At 38.9% G+C, this 19,454-nt stretch overlaps 1 protein-coding gene across 3 annotated transcripts in view; it reads right to left on the bottom strand.

Annotated features, from left to right (window-relative positions):
• The window catches only part of ATP10B (ATPase phospholipid transporting 10B (putative)), a 217,918-nt gene that overhangs the window by 41,337 nt on the left and 157,127 nt on the right, over positions 1-19,454 (bottom strand). For all 3 annotated transcript variants that reach the window (XM_073620843.1, XM_073620846.1, XM_073620845.1), the window contains 3 exons: positions 18,665-18,894; positions 8,907-9,098; positions 2,902-3,481 (listed from right to left, as the gene is read on the bottom strand). In XM_073620843.1, coding sequence (XP_073476944.1) covers positions 2,902-3,481; positions 8,907-9,098; positions 18,665-18,894 — 1,002 coding nt within the window. The remainder of the gene's footprint in view (positions 1-2,901; positions 3,482-8,906; positions 9,099-18,664; positions 18,895-19,454) is intronic.

Genomic DNA, 19,454 nt, shown 5'->3' with positions numbered 1-19,454 from the left:
CCCCGAGATAACAATAAAAATGATTAAAAAAAAAAAATATGAAAGGAACAGTTTAAAAATAAGATAAAAAAAGCAGAAAAATAATAAAGAAAAAAAAAAAAAAAAAAAAAAAAAAAGCACCCCTGTCGCCCCCTGCTCTCGCGCTAAGGCGAACGCAATCGGCGGTCTGTCGTCAAACGTAAACAGCAATTGCACCATGCATGTGAGGTATCACCGCGAAGGTCAGATCGAGGGCAGTAATTTTTGCAGTAGACCTCCTCTGTAGATCTAAAGTGGTAACCTGTAAAGGCTTTTAAAGGCTTTTAAAAATGTATTTATTTTGTTGCCACTGCACGTTTGTGCGCAATTTTAAAGCATGTCATGTTTGGTATCCATGTACTCGGCCTAAGATCATCTTTTTTATTTCATCAAACATTTGGGCAATATAGTGTGTTTTAGTGCATTAAAATTTAAAAAAGTGTGTTTTTTCCCCAAAAAATGCGTTTGAAAAATCGCTGCGCAAATACTGTGTGAAAAGAAAAAATGAAACACCCACCATTTTAATCTGTAGGGCATTTGCTTTAAAAAAATATATAATGTTTGGGGGTTCAAAGTAATTTTTTTGCAAAAAAAAAATAACTTTTTCATGTAAACAATAAGTGTCAGAAAGGGCTTTGTCTTCAAGTGGTTAGAAGAGTGGGTGATGTGTGACATAAGCTTCTAAATGTTGTGCATAAAATGCCAGGACAGTTCAAAACCCCCCCAAATGACCCCATTTTGGAAAGTAGACACCCCAAGCTATTTGCTGAGAGGCATGTCGAGTCCATGGAATATTTTATATTGCGACACAAGTTGCGGGAAAGAGACACATTTTTTTTTTTTTTTTTTGCACAAAGTTGTCACTAAATGTTATATTGCATAAAAACATGCCATGGGAATATGTGAAATTACACCCCAAAATACATTCTGCTGCTTCTCCTGAGTACGGGGATACCACATGTGTGAGACTTTTTGGGAGCCTAGCCACGTACGGGACCCCGAAAACCAAGCACCGCCTTCAGGCTTTCTAAGGGCGTGAATTTTTGATTTCACTCTTCACTGCCTATCACAGTTTCGGAGGCCATGGAAAGCCCAGGTGGCACAAACCCCCCCCCAAATGACCCCATTTTGGAAAGTAGACACCCCAAGCTATTTGCTGAGAGGTATAGTGAGTATTTTGCAGACCTCACTTTTTGTCACAAAGTTTTGAAAATTGAAAAAAGAAAAAAAAAATGTTTTTTCTTGTCTTTCTTCATTTTCAAAAACAAATGAGAGCTGCAAAATACTCACCATGCCTCTCAGCAAATAGCTTGGGGTGTCTACTTTCCAAAATGGGGTCATTTGGGGGGGTTTTGTGCCACCTGGGCATTCCATGGCCTCCGAAACTGTGATAGGCAGTGAAGAGTGAAATCAAAAATTTTCACCCTTAGAAATCCTGAAGGCGGTGATTGGTTTTCGGGGTCCCGTACGCGGCTAGGCTCCCAAAAAGTCCCACACATGTGGTATCCCCATACTCAGGAGAAGCAGCTAAATGTATTTTGGGGTGCAATTGCACATATGCCCATGGCCTGTGTGAGCAATATATCATTTAGTGATAACTTTATGCAAAAAAAAAAAAAAAGTGTCACTTTCCCACAACTTGTGTCAAAATATAAAATATTCCATGGACTCAATATGCCTCTCAGCAAATAGCTTGGGGTGTCTACTTTCCAAAATGGGGTCATTTTGGGGGGTTTTGTGCCACCTGGGCATTCCATGGCCTCCGAAACTGTGATAGGTAGTGAGGAGTAAAATCAAAAATTTACACCCTTAGAAATCCTGAAGGTGGTGATTGGTTTTCGGGGCCCCGTACGCGGCTAGGCTCCCAAAAAGTCCCACACATGTGGTATCCCCATACTCAGGAGAAGCAGCTGAATGTATTTTGGGGTGCAATTCCACATAGGTCCATGGCCTGTGTGAGCAATATATCATTTAGTGACAACTTTTTGTAAATATTTTTTTTTTTTTTTGTCATTATTCAATCACTTGGGACAAAAAAAATAAATATTCAATGGGTTCAACATGCCTCTCAGCAATTTCCTTGGGGTGTCTACTTTCCAAAATGGGGTCACTTGGGGGGGTTTTGTACTGCCCTGCCATTTTAGCACCTCAAGAAATGACATAGGCAGTCATAAACTAAAAGCTGTGTAAATTACAGAAAATGTACCCTAGTTTGTAGACGCTATAACTTTTGCGTAAACCAATAAATATACGCTTATTGACATTTTTTTTACCAAAGACATGTGGCCGAATACATTTTGGCCTAAATGTATGACTAAAATTTAGTTTATTGGATTTTTTTTATAACAAAAAGTAGAAAATATCATTTTTTTTCAAAATTTTCGGTCTTTTTCCGTTTATAGCGCAAAAAATAAAAACCGCAGAGGTGATCAAATACCATCAAAAGAAAGCTCTATTTGTGGGAAGAAAAGGACGCAAATTTCGTTTGGGTACAGCATTGCATGACCGCGCAATTAGCAGTTAAAGTGACGCAGTGCCAAATTGGAAAAAGACCTCTGGTCCTTAGGCAGCATAATGGTCCGGGGCTCAAGTGGTTAAGAGTAAAGTACCAGCCATGCCTTCTTCATTCTTTATCACCAAATTAGAGACGTAAGGTTGTGGCAGGAGATATGTCCGATGAAAAGAGAGTCTAGGGAGAATAAATGTAAATGGAACAACTCTGTTCAGTAGACAACTGCAGTGAAAGATCCTTAAAATTATTGAATGAAAGTGAAAATATCTATGGTCAAATACTATATATAAATATGGGAATCCTCTTTCACCACAGATAATATTTCATATTGCCCACAGTTAAGTAACATTTTAAAATGAACTTTTATATACCTCTGGCAGGGTCTTCCAGTATATCCATGATGACAGAATCTGCTCCTTTAGTGTACACAATAATTTCTCTTGTTATTGGATGACGAACTATTACTGACATTCTTTTTCTGACAGAGTCAAAGCCCAAAGTGTATAAAAGTTCAAATGTGAGTAGTGTCCCTTGTGGGAGTCGCACTGTGACTTGGTCTGGGGTGCGGGACATTAGGGTAAAGCTATATGCTCTAGCAGCATGAACCAGTGCAGCCTCGTCAGGACTTTCTGCTTCATAACAGAATTCATCTTCTATATGGAATGGAGCAACGGCGGCCATCATCTCCTCGATACAGTTGTCGGCGCTGTTTTTGCTTGTTGAAGAGTCATCTTTTCCACTGCTTTGGTTTTCATTTTCTCCAGTGCTAGAACGGGACATGTTGTCAGGGCTAACTTTATTTTTCTTAGAGCTTGATGGCGTTGCAGGGTCAGAACTAGATGGAGTAGTGTTCGAAGACTGACTTAGCCTTAATAATTTAAGCCTTTGAAAAAGATGCTGAAACTTCTCTAAAGATGAAGCTGATGGCTTTAGCAATGGAGCCATTGTAACCTGGAAAAACACACAATGAATGGTAAATTAATCAAATAAATGTAAAGTAATCTGAAATGTGCAGATGGTATCTGCCAAACAATGAAAGATGCAATAGCTTTACACATATACATGTGTGTTTTAAAACAATGTGGAGTGTATGCACGTTTATACAATGCATGTAAGAAGGAATATATGCACAGCCACATGATGCATTTAAATAATTGTATTGTACTGCACATTGCTACAAGGCTAAAACACATGCATTAATGTGCACATATGAATGAGGCCTATTAAACATATTAATAATTATATTATTTGTGCCAAAATTTATTTATTTATTTATTTTATTTATTTCAGGTACTTATATAGCGCCGTCAATTTACGCAGCGCTTTACATATACATTGTACATTCACATCAGTCCCTACCCTCAAGGGGCTTACAATCTAAGGTCCCTAACTCACATTCATACATACTAGGGACAATTTAGACAGGATCCAATTAACCTACCAGCATGTCTTTGGAGTGTGGGAGGAAACCGGAGCACCCGGAGGAAACCCACGCAGGCACAGGGAGAACATGCAAACTCCAAGCAGGTAGTGTCGTGGTTGGGATTCGAACCAGTGACCCTTCTTACTGCTAGGTGAGAGTGCTACCACTGCACCACTGTGCCGCCCAATGTCAAGTGTTTCATATGTCTCAAAATGTAAAAAAAAAACAGCTGATAGTGATATCCACTTGGGAAATATTCTTTATTGGCCACCAGGTGGAATGTAGAGTTTGTGGCAGTGATGTCATCTAGGTGGATCACATGTAGCTGGGCAGGCAGCTGTGGTTCTCACTACCAGCTGATACTAGACACTAATTTTATCACCTTGAACTGAGGAAGTGGCAATTTAAAGCCATGAAACACGTTTTATTTGGTGAAATAAAGTAATTGGATGTTTTACTAAAAGCAGATGACTCGTGCCTATCCTTTGAACAACCACATTGGGCGCTTCTGTCAATCAAATGAACTAAGAGCCCTTTTTGCACAGACTCTTTCCACCATTTAAATAACATGCAGCATTACTAAAGCATATGATTTTTATTTTTTTTTGTGTTTCTTGTTAATGTCTTGATAAAACTTTTCCATACTTCAAAAATGTTTCACTAAAGTTGTTTCAAATAATCAACCATCACTGGTGACTTTCAACTCATCCTGTCCTGTAAATAATAAATAGACCATTGCATGATCTATTTAGTAATGCATATACTCTGTGTGTAACCTTCAGACACTTTTCTCTCTCAGCAACCTGTATTTACCCTCATAATTTTCCCCTGTCATTTTGATCCACTGCCAGACTATGCAAGATTTCTTCTTTGAATTACAACTTTCTGAGGTGGTAGAGACATGCACAGACTTTACACTTCTTTCCACTTGACAGCAGTTAGACCTGGAAACTGGTTACTCAGGCACCAAGCACAACATGGTGTGTGTCTCTAATTTCCCTTTACTTAAAAGTACTGCTTATTTCTCTGGTGGTTGCTTGAGGCAGTGAGAAAGAGTACTGACTCCTTATTCCTCCCGTAAAGTGAACCTATTAGTTTGCATAGTAGGTTTACTTAAATATGGTTTCCAAATTAAATGGTAGAAAATGTTTCAGCCATTTGGATAACTCTGATGTTTATATGGAGAAGAATTTAAGTTTGTAAGGTTATTATTTCTGTTTGTGTTCCCCATTGGGGAGATTTTTAATTACCTCTTGTCCAGACAGATGTGACAAATGTTTTGGCAGTAGCTTGGTTTTAATTGTTTTTTTTTTGTTTTTTATTCCAGTAATAACCGTGTCCCAGTCAATTTAAGGCCTTTTATAATTTAATGTATTTTAATATGACAGGACTGGAGTATAAACAAACAAATTTATGGCTGTTACTGAGTAAAGTTCCTTGGTTTCTGTAAATGTCATAGGTTTATGACTTGCTTATGAAATACTTTGCTATTTATAACTCCTTGTTTGGCTCCCAAGATAAAGGAGTTTTTCTTCTATGCTAGAAGTCTAGATTTTCAGTCAGGGGCAGACAACAAAATTGGTAATTATTTAAGTCCTTTCTTTGTGTACAGTAAATGCACTGTAATAATTACAGTATAGTGAAGGTTATTTGGCATCATCATCTGGTATCTATGCTGAGTAGCATGTTTGGGTGTAATTCTCTATTTCTAAATTTTCTACTTATAGCTGTTTCACAAATCCAGTCTTTCAAATAATGAGGTAGAGTAGCTACATTTGAGGTTACACTGCGGCAAAGTTTATCCTTTGTTTGTCAATTCTTTGCTGGCATGCAAACATAATTTTGCCTGTATGAAGTTACAAAATATTATCAGGGCAAAAAATACAACGCAGGGAAATAAAAATTAGAACATCAGAGTGTAGCACCCTTCAAGTTCAGAGTAGGCTGCTAGGTAAATTTAGTTAGTTCCTCTGTAACAATGAATTGTAATGTTGATTAGTGTATCACAAGCTGCTGTTCAGCTAATACCTCTCGTCTTCTAGAGAGTTCTAGAAGTATAGTGGGAGGGAGAGCAGGACAGACAGTCAGACAGTCTCCAATCCCTGAGGATGGAGAGCCTATAAATATTCTAAAGCCTGGCAGCCTGGTTCAGAGTTCCTGGGTCCAGTCCTTCAGGAGGAGACCCCTGTTCAGGGGGCTCTGCCACAGGGAAGAAAGAAACCGAGAGGAAGCCAGAAGAGCCTTTGAAGACATCAAAATCTCAGCTAGGCTTAGCTGGGGGCCCTACTGAAAGAGCTTTGTCCAGAGACTGAGAAGAGCCAGAAGGGAGTTGGTTGAATTGGATGAGGGGACACATTGGATGCATTCAGCCGTCATTGTGCTTTTGCTGGGTGTCCCATGCATCCCTGTGCCTTTAAAGAGGGTTGGGCTCCCCCCAGGTACACCTTCCTCAATCTAATCACTGCTATATGTTCGCTCCAACTTGGGAGACTCTGAACATTATAGAGTGAGGACCGCAATATACAGAGGAGCCTTGATGTGGGCACTGCGGCTTATGCATATATTTGCAAATGTTTGCAAACAAAAGCCTCTGTTTTTAACATGAATTGTTAGACAGGGTCAGTTTGGTTGTTTTGCAGGCTAGCTGGTAAGTGTACTGGGAAAGCTTTGTTTGCATCAGAAGGAAGTTATCAGTGGGCAGTGGGGTGCTCTGCCACCCCCCCCCCCCCCACACACAGCAAGTGCAGTGGAGCCAGGAGCATGCAATAATGCTTAGATGTTTGCCCAGTACAGCCAGGAGTTGTGCAAGACAGCCAAGAGATACAGCCTGCATTTTTGTACGGAGCATCCAGAAGCCAGGCAGTCCTCAAGTTGTTCTACAGTTGCAGGGTATCCCATGCTCCCTATCCCTATCTAAGTTATTGTTCTAATAAAAAGCTTAAAAGAAACCTCTAGACTGATCTTTGAGACAGAAGAAGTATTCCAAAAGTCCTATGTGCCTGGCTATGTATGCTGTAAGTGGGATAAATAGGCCCAACTTACCAGAGGCTCCTGCAGGGGTAGCGCTATATGTGTAATAGTCAATCGTGATCATCTCAGTCCTAGCTTTATTTACCACTTTATGTCAAAGACACCCTCCACCATCTTTAATTTCACAAAAAGATAGACCATAGTGACCATAAGCCTTACTGACTGATGGGAAGAGTGTGTGTGTGTGGGGGGGGGGGGGGTTGTGTAGGCCCTGGCTAAATAGTTCAAGGAAACCTCCCGAAAGAATAAGGGGGATGCTATTAGTAATAATGTGGAAATGCAAGCTGTCCAGTACTCTTTGGCCTCAATACTTTCTGCATCATTGACCTACAGCAAGCATGCAAATGTAAATGATGAGTATTATTGCAACTCCTAATTTATATACTTGTTCTGGGTCATTTACATTGAAGAATTTAGATCAGCATAACAGCTTAATTTCTGGCAAATCATTTCCAAAGGAGCTCAGCAATTACAGTCTATGCTTTTTAGCAATACAGGTGTCCTAAAAGAAAGAGGAAATCAAGCCTTATCTGTTTTAATGTAGGTTAAAGTGAAAAAAGTACATCCACTGATAAGTGTTTAATAGTTGTCTGTGCCCCCTCACTTCCTACCCCACGACCAGAGGAGGAGCTTTTTGCCTGGGGGATAAACCAAAGTATAGCATGATGCTGCCTTGATTATTGGGCATGGTAAAACTAAATGTGGGTACTGTCTTAAAGGATATGAAGGTTTTTTTCTACATCTTTTCACATACATGTGCTGTTTGCAAAGGATACATTTTTAAGGATGAACTAATTTATAAGCTGAACGGGATGACTGTTGATGTGTAAAACTGACTTGGATGAAAATGTAAAAATGCCCATTAATGCCTCAAAAGCTTATGTTGTCACGTATTGACTTATGTTACACGCAGCACGTTAAACTGTTCATTTAAAATAAATGGGCTGAATCAAACGAAGCATACAACAAATGAGGCAGGCTGCATATTTCTGCAGTACTCCACACATTACACGGTACTGCACTGTGGTGCTCTGCACCACACTTGTGTTTTTTAGGTGCATTGGGCTGTAATTCACAATATATGGCACCCACAACATGGCAATTAGCATTACCGGTAGCACAAGGGTGGAAATGGGCCCTAAATAAAAAAAAATGCCATCATCACAAATAATCTGTCATTTATACCAGTTCCTCTTCTGATTTTAGGTCTTAATGTGGGGGAAGCTCGAGAGCCACCAGACCAACATATCTTATTTGTAATGTTCCAAGAAGCAGATGTCCCCTTGCCCCAGTTTATGCTGCCTGTGACACATAAGACATTGGTGTTAGCTGAAGTTTCATGCCCCACTTTTCTTGAACTGTACTCTCCATATATTAATTCTAGAAATCCACTATGGCTCCCTGGATCCTCAATAGGTATAAATTACATATACTGGAAACAAGCTTGGATGACAAGGATGCGTCACAGGGATAGTAGCTGAGAGGAAATCTCCCCTATAGAGAGACATGAAGGTTAAATAACAAACAATCATTAGTGTCACTTTTAGGCTAGGTTCACACCTAGTATCTCATAAATGCACATTTTTGCTCTCTTATTTATCACTTTTTTGGTGCATTTTTCACACTACACGTATAAATAGGTCCATTCAATGCAATGGGATGCCCTATGTGTGACAAAGCTCATGTACCTTTTTGGCTGCTGAGCTTCATGTGTCCGCTTGTTGTGTTTGGAGTGCCATTAACTATGAATGGCACCACAAGCAAGATGCATGTTTTTTCACATGTTCTATGAACTTACATGAAACTGTGTGCTTTTGCACGCTTTCATGGAATGCTCAGATGTGAATGCAGCCTAAATGAAAAAAGTATGAAGGATTTATAATAAGCATAATGCACAAATGTAGCCAAGCACCCAGCACTTACCCTCTGCCTTGGCTCCGTTGCTGTGGAGACAACTACTGTATTACAAATGGCTAACGCTAAGAAAAAATCGGTGTACGGAGAAACTGAAGGTCTGGCGCTGCTCTGTGCCTTAATGGGAGATAGAGTTTCAATTTGGACTGATGCTTCTCTGACCTTCTTTAACAGCATCTGATCTGGGGTCACGTCTTTTTCCTGAAACAGAAAAGAAAACTAATTAATCCTGTTTTCTCATCCCTTTCAGACTGCCCTCATTCAAAGACATAGTTGAACAGATATAAACAATAAAAGCCCTTTTATTTCCCCGATGAAGCTTTTAAAACTTCTCCCAGTGAAAACAAATTGGCTTCTTGATCTGTTAAAATAACCAGTGTGTGGAGATGCACAGTACAAAACATATTGCAGGAAAATTTGTATTTCAGGACAAAAATATTCTGTGTGCAGATTCCGGTTTACTTTTCCTGCATGAACTTCGTGTTCATTTTTTCCTGCAAGAACTCCGTGTTAATTTTTTCCTGCAAGAACTCCATGTTAATTTTTTCCTGCATGAACTCCGTGTTCATTTTTCCTGACTATATCCCAATTAGTAACATTTGTCCTGTAGCTGGCATCTGGTTACACTAGATTTCATTACTCTTTTCTGGAACTTGTCCAGGCTTTGCAGTTTGTTTTTAGAACAGATGTTATTTTTATATATTTGATAATTAAAGGAATGACACAATCCCATCTAGTATTGCAATATTAAAATGGGTAATGCTGACCCAGAGGAAGCCAGTTTGCACTGGATGAAAAATAATCTTTTCCAATGCTCAAGTCATTCTCTGCTGTTGTTGCTGATGAGATTCCATGGCGTGCTATATCTCAGATTCAGAAAAGTTGTATTTTTACTGTTGGTTAATACACATTTATGGATTAAACTATACATTTTTACAAGGCTGGTTTGTGTTTTTCAAATAACAAATAGCAAACCATGGGTTTAATTCTCAAGAGATAATATAAAAAAAATATACTTTATTATGGGGGGAAAAAAAGCAAAAGACTATGGAATGGGTAAAAGATCTACTGGGTTATTGTTTCCTTTCGGTGTACCAAAGGAAAGATTTCCCCACACTTCCTGGCTAAATTCACAACAAAAAGTGAGAAGAACAGAATCCCTGTAATGATGTGCACCATTCTCTGTGGCATGTGTCCAGGGCAAGAGACAAAGTGTTGACATCCTGTGTTCACAGAAAGTGGGTTGAATGACACTGGTCATCATTAAAGCTGTAAAATAACCGCCGCCTCATTGCTGGATTGACAATTCTGTAGGGGGCAGCACCAGAGATTGGTGCAGAGTATAACTGGAACAGCTTTTTTTATTTATGCAAGAGGGTGGGAGTGGATTTTTATATTTTGTGCCCAAGCTAGCGTTGGCCTTTAATAAATGTATACCTGAATAAATTAGTGTTTTTGCTATCTTAATGGGAGTTTAATACTAAATCTTGCCTTTGTTGCTAATTATTTTTTTTACCCAAAGGACTACCCTAGAACACTCATTTAGCATACTAAAATAAATGAGGCCTATTGTTAAAACACACTAATACATTTACCAACACTACAGAAATATTTTACACTTGGACAGCACAGTTGCTCTGCACTAATACAGAAAAATCTAACTTGCTTACCTGCTTATTCATTTTTCACATAATTTTATTTTCTCTAAGTAAACCTTCAGAGAATGTGTGTGTTGATAGGGTCCCAAGATGTTATGAATTTACAACAGGAAATATACTGTATATAATTTGAATTACAGATTCCCAGTTATTGTGTTGTGGCTATTATTTTTACACTTGCAGCTATGCTTTCTGCCGCTCTGTAATGCTTCACTTGCCATATAAATCTTTCTGCCTACCCATCCAATTAGAGATATCTCTAAGCCAAATAATTATTCATGCATTTGTTATGCATCACATAAGACGTCTCTTTTTACCAATGTGTAAGTTCAGGTGGAAAAATGCACAAAGTATACTTTCTATTATTAGTTATGCTATGCAAAGGCTATTGTTGGACACAGACTTTTATTGTGTACCTCTGAAACACTGGGATAGCCTTGTGAGAAATTGCCCTTTTAGCAAAAAATAAAATAAAGAAAAATCATGTGTGCAATTAGAATAAAACAAATCATTGTTCTATAACTTGTAATTAAGCAAACACAATAATACAGATTAATGGCTTGTTGAACTGCATTCTTTTATATTTAATGATTCAAAATGCCGAAGAAATAACCTATATTTTTGCATGTTCAAGTGCATTTGGCCCCTTTTGCTCCACCAGGAGGCTTCTGGGACCTGTTACTCATTTGTTTATTCAGGTTATCATGGAGGGGGCAGGGTGTGTTATTTTTACAGCGGGTAGACGTATTGGCTCCTACTGATGAAGTTCTGCCTTAGGACGTAATGCATATAGGGGGCAAAGCCATGTTCATGACATAATCCCACGGCCATCCTACTGGCAATATCGAGTCGGCATTGTTAAGCGTTCCTGTCAGCATTGTCTTGTAAGTGTTATTCTATATTGACAGCATTAAAACATAAAACATAGAACACTATTGGTTGTCTTTTTGCTTTCTATGAATGTATCTACATGCTCTAGGGATGTTAGCAGAGGAGATCCATGTACCATCTGGGAATTAGCCCCTGAAGGGGACAAGCTCATTTGACCCTACTGTTTATTCAGGGGTCATTCTCTGAAGGTGAAGGTGAAGTCACATTTGCTGGAGGCATGTGTGTCACTTTTTACACACCTTTACAGATTTGTCTGTCTTTGTTTCTATATACTATTGGCCTTGTAGTTTGTAGTGATGCATTATAAAACAATACTTACTAGAAGTGGAAGTCAGAAAATAGGAGAAGCTGGTAGTAGCAGAAGCTTTCCAGAATAAGAAAGCATGTTCATTCTGAGTTGATCTTCTTAATGGCTAGTTCACACCAAATGCAGTCCAGTGCATTTTTATTCTGCATCAAAAATGCATGGACAGTGTTTAACATTCCAATAGCTCTAGTTCACGCCAGTACAGTGCATTCCAGTGCAGTCAACAAAAGTAAAATATGTTGCATTTTTTCTGTATGGAACGCACCTGAAATGCGGAAAAATGCACTGGAATGTACATGTCCTCAATTGAGATGAGGAAAAAAAAGGAGGGGAAAAGCACACTGGAACGCATCAAAAAAGTGCATGCAGAAACACATCCGGAATGCAAAAATTGTGTTGTAAGTGCAAATATAGTATTTTATAAATAAGCAGAAAATACACATTTCTGTTTCTTACGGGTACAGTAATACATATTTCTTCCACACACCAATGCATATTAGCACATTATGCAATTGCCTTACAGGTGTTATTTATTAATTTTCTTAAACCAGTCGTGGTTTATAACGACTTTAATGAAGATGATCTACTTAGGATGAGTATTTATCCAAATGGTTAGGAGGAAACAGACATAGAAATGGACAACCCTTATTAATGAGATATACACAACATCAAAAATTGAGCTGTAGACTTTGTGGACTATTACAATATTATTGGATTTACCATTTATTTATTTTTACATTTTTTTGCACCTTTTCAATTTTGATATAATTATAGGGGGTTATTAATGTCACATATAGTTAACAATCTGTGTAAACTGAAATTCCAACCAAAGCAATTATTCAAGCTTTTGGATACAGTATACAGTATTATTGTAGTCTGCATCCCTTTTTGAGAGATTCACCCAACTTCTGTCCTGACGTCATTGGCACAAAACGAAAGGAATTATAAAAAAATTATTGCAATAGGTGGGTTTTATGGTTCATGGATTTGATTACAACAATATGCTGCAAAATGCAATACTACTACCTTTTTACTCATAGTTGTATATGAACATAATGACCAATGGTGCATGAATGGAATATCTGAAAGAATTTCTTTAGATTTTAAATTTGAACCTGATGGTACTGTGTTGTGAAAAATGTTTACAGATACTAAACATAAATGCAGATGTTTGATGGATCAGCATAGTGCTTTAGTTTTCTGTATGTGTCTACAAAGAAAGCAGAAATGGCATACCAGTGCAAAAATATTGGTTTTCATCAGTACGTCTCATAAACCTGCACTATAACTTGGATTTGGTGTGTAGATTATGGCTTGGTAGCATTAAGTGCAGTGCTGAGGTTTAAGCATACAGCCATTTAAGGGGTCAGGTTGGGTATGCAAGCAAAACTATGTTTAAGATTTAAAATCTGGGTGTGGTTAAGAACTGAGTGAACACTATCGGGCAGGGTTCTCCTTGCCCAAAAATGATATATACAGGCATACGCTACTTTTAAGTACGCAATGGGGTTTATTTACTAAAGCTGGAAAGTGCAAAATCAGGCTCACTTCTGCATAGAAACAAATCAGCTTCCATGTTTTATTACCAAAGCTTAACTGAACAAGCTGGGGTTAGAAGCTCATTTTGCCCTTTCCAGCTTTAGTAAATAAAGCCCAATGTGTACTTAAAAGTGGGGTATATGCCTGTATGCATATATATACACACACACACACACACACACACACACAATATAATGGATTTATAAGAGTTGAAAATGTGCTTTTTAGAATATTAGTCACAGGGGTAAAGAAAAGATCATTAGCAATTTATTAACTTCCCAAAAAAGATGAATATTGCCCCAGATGTACCCGCTAGCGACGATCCATCAAACAATTAAAAGAACTGCAATGTGGAAGATAAAACTAATTTGTAAATACGGTTACAGTACAATGACATTATACATAATTAATCAAGTTAAAATGCTGTAGTTCCTCATACATGACTTGTATAGTCAATTGTGCACTGTATAAATGTCTGACTTTGGCTTGTTAACTTAGAAGCACTTAATTTAGCAACGTGCTATTCATTCACAGAAAGCCTTTTAATTACATAATGGAGATAAAAGGATTCTTGTGAACGCAGACATGTGCTTAGAGGTTTAAAGGGAAAGAGTCTATACCCATTAATACAGCCTTGGTTTAATTAAAAGATATATTATGATTGCCTTATTGCCTTATTGTAAATGTTCTCTGGAGACTGCTGGAGCATATTCAGTGTATCGAGAACAAAATGATAAAAATCTATATTATTTGGCCTCGGTGTAGGGAGTGTCCTATAGAATGATGTAAAAATAGTAAAATGAATTCAGGAAAATAAACTATGCAGGAATTCTTGCATGTATGGGTGATATTTATAACGAATAACTTGAAAAAGCAGATGTCAGATTTGCTGACAGCAAGAAAACTGACCGATATGCACAAACATTCATCAATTAGGTCTATAATAAATTCCACCACAGGTCAAGTCCACCAAATAACGGTACTTTCGCAATTCTAAATTCTACAGATATTGAATAATTTATGATGTCAAAAAGCGGCAAAAGGGAAAGGCAAAGTTTACCCTCTATATTTTCTGACGCCACACCTGACCAGTAGTGCAGTACAGCTTCGGGAAATACAGGGGAAACTGTTGACCCTCAAGTCCTCAAAAAAATCAAAACCCTTTGATTTCAAATCTATTCTTCTAATCAATACTAGAATTTCTACTTCGGGTAAATTGCCATTGAGGGAAGCTCCTTCATTCTGGAGAGATTTGCACTAATTTCTAGTTGCATTTTGGGCAGGAAGAAATGTTCCCAAACAGGACCAAGACAGACACACAAAAAACAATTAAGAATTAAAACACAGCTGTTTCAATCAATCCCTAGGCTAATGGAAAACTGTACCTGATGGTGCTGCCTTATTAAGTCCCTGCTCCACCTTTTGCAGCAACTTTGTAGATGCTGCAAGCATTGAAAAATAATTGCCCAGTACCTCACACCAAAAAAGGGGATAATTAGGCAGCGTAAATGGTGGGATGTCTTTAAGTAAGGTGTAGTCATGCATTAACAAAATTGCCCTGGTAGTGAAGGAAAACCAATATTAGTACTATTAAAAGTACAGATACTCGTTAACCCCTTGGCACCGGCTGCAAACAAATATGCAGCCTCTAGGCAGGTGGGCCTTGGCGCTGAGCAGCTGCATATTTGTGCTTATTAGTGTAAATACAGACGTGCCAAGAGCGCGTTCCCTACACGGTTACTGGTGGCTAACGGAAAACTCCCATTGCTACATGCGATCGGCGCTTTCCAAACATAGCGGTCACATGATCATAAACCCTGTCCCACCTCCCAGCATCCTAAACTCCTTAACCGATTGCTGAGCGTATACTGTATATATACGGCAGTAAGGCAGCTCTTCTTACTTAGTATGTGATCTTGCACTTCCGGGTCTGGGGGCACGCGCCAGATTAGATACAGCGGGAGATGGTTGGCAGGTACAGTGGACTTGAAGTCCACCGGCACCTACTGATGCTTCGGTACACAAGAAGGATGGTGGTCTGTCTTTGTAAACAAGGCAGATCATCGTTCTGTCACTACAGAAGACATGGATCCTGTGTCTCTGCTATGCAGGAGCACCAATCCATGCCTTCTCGTAGTACAAGCACCTTCCCCACAGTAGTAAAGCACTGGCCAGGAACACATTTAACCATTTGATCGGCCCTGATGTTAACCACTTCCTAGTCAGTATCAATAGTACAGTGACAGTGTATATTTTTAGCACTGACTGTATTGTATTAGTGTCACTGGTCCCCAAAAAGTGACAAAAGTGTCAGTTAGTGTCCCGACTGTTCGCCGCAATATCGCAGTCCCACTATAAGTCGCTGATCACTGCCATTACTAGTAAAAAAAAATAATAAATAAAAATATCCCATAGTTTGTAGATGCTATAACTTTTGCGCAAACCAATCAATATACACTTACTGGGAATTTTTTACCAAAAATATTGTAGCAGAATACATATTGGCCGGCTCCAAGGGGTTAAATTTGAGGTGATATGAGCTATTAAATTTAATAATTGATATTACTGTAGCAATAATAAAAGATTTGCAATAATGCAGTTTTATATTCACCTTATATTTGAGAGAGGTCCCTTATGGCCCGTACACATGATCCGAATATCGTACGAAAACGGTCGTCCAAGGAAGGATCGTACGATATTCGGATCGTGTGTACACTGCTTTCGACAGCCGATCACGACCGTTCATCCAATATTATTCGATCAGACATACCCGAAAAATGTCCTTGTACTATTCCAGATCGTACGATTTTCGTTTAGTCAGTATAGTTGTCGTCCGAAAATACAATACAAATACATTACAACACATGACATTACTTCCGATTTTTTTGTCTGTCGTACGAGAATTTTCGTGACTTTATTTAGCTATTCAATTTCTATTTGCGACTATTAAGCGAGAACGGTCGTACGATCGGTCGTACGATATTCGGATCATGTGTACGGGCCATTAGTCTGTGTAGAATACAGTCATTTATTAGTTAGAACTATGTAGAATGAATAAACAATTCTAGGAAGGAATTAAGCAACCATTTGTTTGAATTCAAACACCATATTTTACACTTTAATTTTGATGGCTTAACTAGCTTTGGAAATGGGCAGAGAATTACTATCAAAAACTGCTTGTATCCTGCAGGAGGGTTACTGAGATACTGATTCTGTTTAATGATGCTGGATACTGATGTTGTTAACAGCTGTTCAAGAAAGCAATGGCTTTGTCGAGTAGTGAATCTGTCTTATTTCATTCTTACAAATTACAGTATTTCATTCCTTATTTCACAATTCTATGCAGGCATTGCCGCTCGTAACAACGTGGTCCGTAATCAATATATATTTATTCTCTCAGTGTGTAACAATGATTCCTGAGGCAAAATGGTTATTATTGAAAATTATTGCACATGTGCCTGTAATTCCATCTAAACCATACACAGGGACATAAATAACAGGAAACGCAACTGCCAAAAGGGACAGCAAGACTGGACAAATCCTGTTTGCAAACCAACTATCAGCAGATTGATTATGTAACTGAGCTACCTGCACAATGACATTACTGCTTTATTAGGGCCCAGCGAAGCGGTGAGATGCTCTTGACTGCCAACACTTTGTTTTATTGTGATGAAGAACAAGCCACTATATAATATAGGAGTCAATACAATCTAGGAAGCTGCATGTACTTTTAAAGTCCAACTCCATGCAAGAGAACTCTAAAAGGTTTGGAACAATAAACATGCCTTAAACCTAGTACACACAGGCCTGAATATTGGGCGGTTCAATAGAAACCAGACGACATTCGGCCTATGTGTACTGGAGTTGGTCCGAAGGGGCACGACGGAAAAAGGTCTGCTGATTGGCTCCCAATCAGCACTCTCAACCAACGTCTGAGAACGCTGACTGGAGAGTTCTGGCAGGGGGGCCGACCCCCTCTCAGATCACAATAACACAGCAGGGGAGATTGTTATACTAACGTCGGATAGTTAGTACAGCAGATCCTCCTGAGCTGTGAGTTTTTCTTCATTCACCCCTGCTGGGTTGCACGAAAAAAACTACTGGCATGTACTAGGCTTTAGTTTTAGGTGCAAACCCTCATCATGCAGGCTCTCCTTAGGGTGCCTAAAAACGAGTTTGTTTGCATGTCAGAATTAATACAGCTCTCACTCTCCTTCCGGGCCACTAAAGATTTAGGTGATGGCGGTCTCATAGATCCCAGAGCTGCTACAGATCCAGCTGCTGAGGTTACTCAGGCTTTTCACTAGTCCATCATGTACAGCAGTGCCGTACATTTATGTGATATAAAAGGAAAGCAAAAAAATCAGGGACCTTCACACGTTATTTCTATGGGAGGACTCCAAGGGCCCTGTTGCAAGAAGGAGTGATTGAAAATGTTTTCATATATGGGATTAATCTTTTAATCACCATTTACATAAGGAATGACAATGTTGTCAAAGGATGTTATCTATTGAGCCCCAAGCTAACAACATTTGCCCTGGGGCCCAAAGTTGAACAGATATTTTTCTGCTAAAAAATCCATTTGCCAAAGAACAGCTGTGGACTAACTGAAAAGCAAGGAATCGCTTGAATGGGAGCTACGAAATCATTTATCACTTTTCCAAGCAAGGAGTGAGGCCGCATACACACGGCCAGACTTTTCAACCGGACTGGTCCGACGGACTTTCCGATGGACTTTTGACGGACTTCCAACGGACTTTTGAACAAACAGACTTGCCTACACACGATCACACCAAAGTCCAATGGATTCGTACGTGATGACGTACGACCGGACTAAAATAAGGAAGTTGATAGCCAGTAGCCAATAGCTGCCCTAGCGTGGGTTTTCGTTCGTCGGACTAGCATACAGACGAGTGGATTTTTCGACCGCACTCGAGTCCGTCGGAAAGATTTGAAGCATGTTTCAAATCTAAAGTCCGTCAGATTTTCGACTCGAAAAGTCCGCTGAAGGTCCGATGAAGCCCACACACAATCGGATTGTCCGCTGGACTCGGTCCGTCAGACCAGTCCGGCCGAAAAGTCCGCTCGTGTGTACGCTGCATAAGAAGTTCTATGCAATGTAGGACTCAATTCCCATAAAAAAACACTGCGTTTGTTACCAACCTACCCTTGACATAATGATGACTTTGTTTCTTCTTGATTCAGAAATGCTGAGGTGTACCATGCAGAACACAGTGGCTGGTTAGGACACAAAGAAACCTTAGCAGAATACTTTAAATTAGCAGTGTGTGTGTGGCCAGTCTGTAAAAGGCACATCTATTCATGCAGCGCTGAACTGAACAGTAAAATATCCATGTAAATAAAATACTTACAATGGGACTGCTAAATGCCACCTGTGAAATATCAAAACGTCCTTCTGATTTTTTCCTAAAATGCCCTTGAATATTTGGTCGAGCACTGTGGCACCGTCTCAGTGCCCGTGTGCCTTTATGTCTCACGGTGGACTGATTTCCAGCCTCAAGATCAAACAAGGACAAATTCCTTAGTTTTGCCAAATCCTCATCATCTGAATCCTCTTCTTTGTAAGTTTCTAGACGCTTGGCTGTGAATAAGAAATTAACATTAAATCTCTAATTAAATTCATTGCTGAAATGTGAACAGCTTTTTCTGTATGGTTGTTGTGTGAAAAAAAAGTAAAAATGACAGTGTGGTTTCTAGCTAATCTCTTCAGTTTGTTTGATAGCAAGAGGCACAGTGCAATTATGAGAAGCTTCTTTTTAACTGTCTTTCACACTTAGGGGGACAGATGCATTATAAATACTTAAAACATCTGTTATACATTTGTCTATTCAAATTTGGAAAATTTATGTAAAACCAGAAAAACTGTAACATGCATGATATTTGAACATCATATGCTCTTTGTTCTAGAAATACTAAATCTTCTAATAGAGAATATATCATATACGCACTATACAGTTTAGGTAAACAATGAAAAATACCTATGAAAAAAAGGTTTTGGTATTGGGGGGAGTCTTATTTGGCTCAGTTAAGTCTTACTTAAAGAAGTTACATGGTTAGCTTGAAAAACAACACAAGTCTATCAACTTCATAAACCCTGAATGTTTAGAATATCATATAGATACACTAGTCATATTAATACGG

Source organism: Aquarana catesbeiana, linkage group LG03 (assembly GCF_042186555.1).
Source record: "Aquarana catesbeiana isolate 2022-GZ linkage group LG03, ASM4218655v1, whole genome shotgun sequence".
Taxonomy (NCBI): domain Eukaryota; kingdom Metazoa; phylum Chordata; class Amphibia; order Anura; family Ranidae; genus Aquarana; species Aquarana catesbeiana.
Note: the sequence above shows the minus strand (reverse complement) of the source record. Positions and strands in the feature narration are given on the sequence as shown.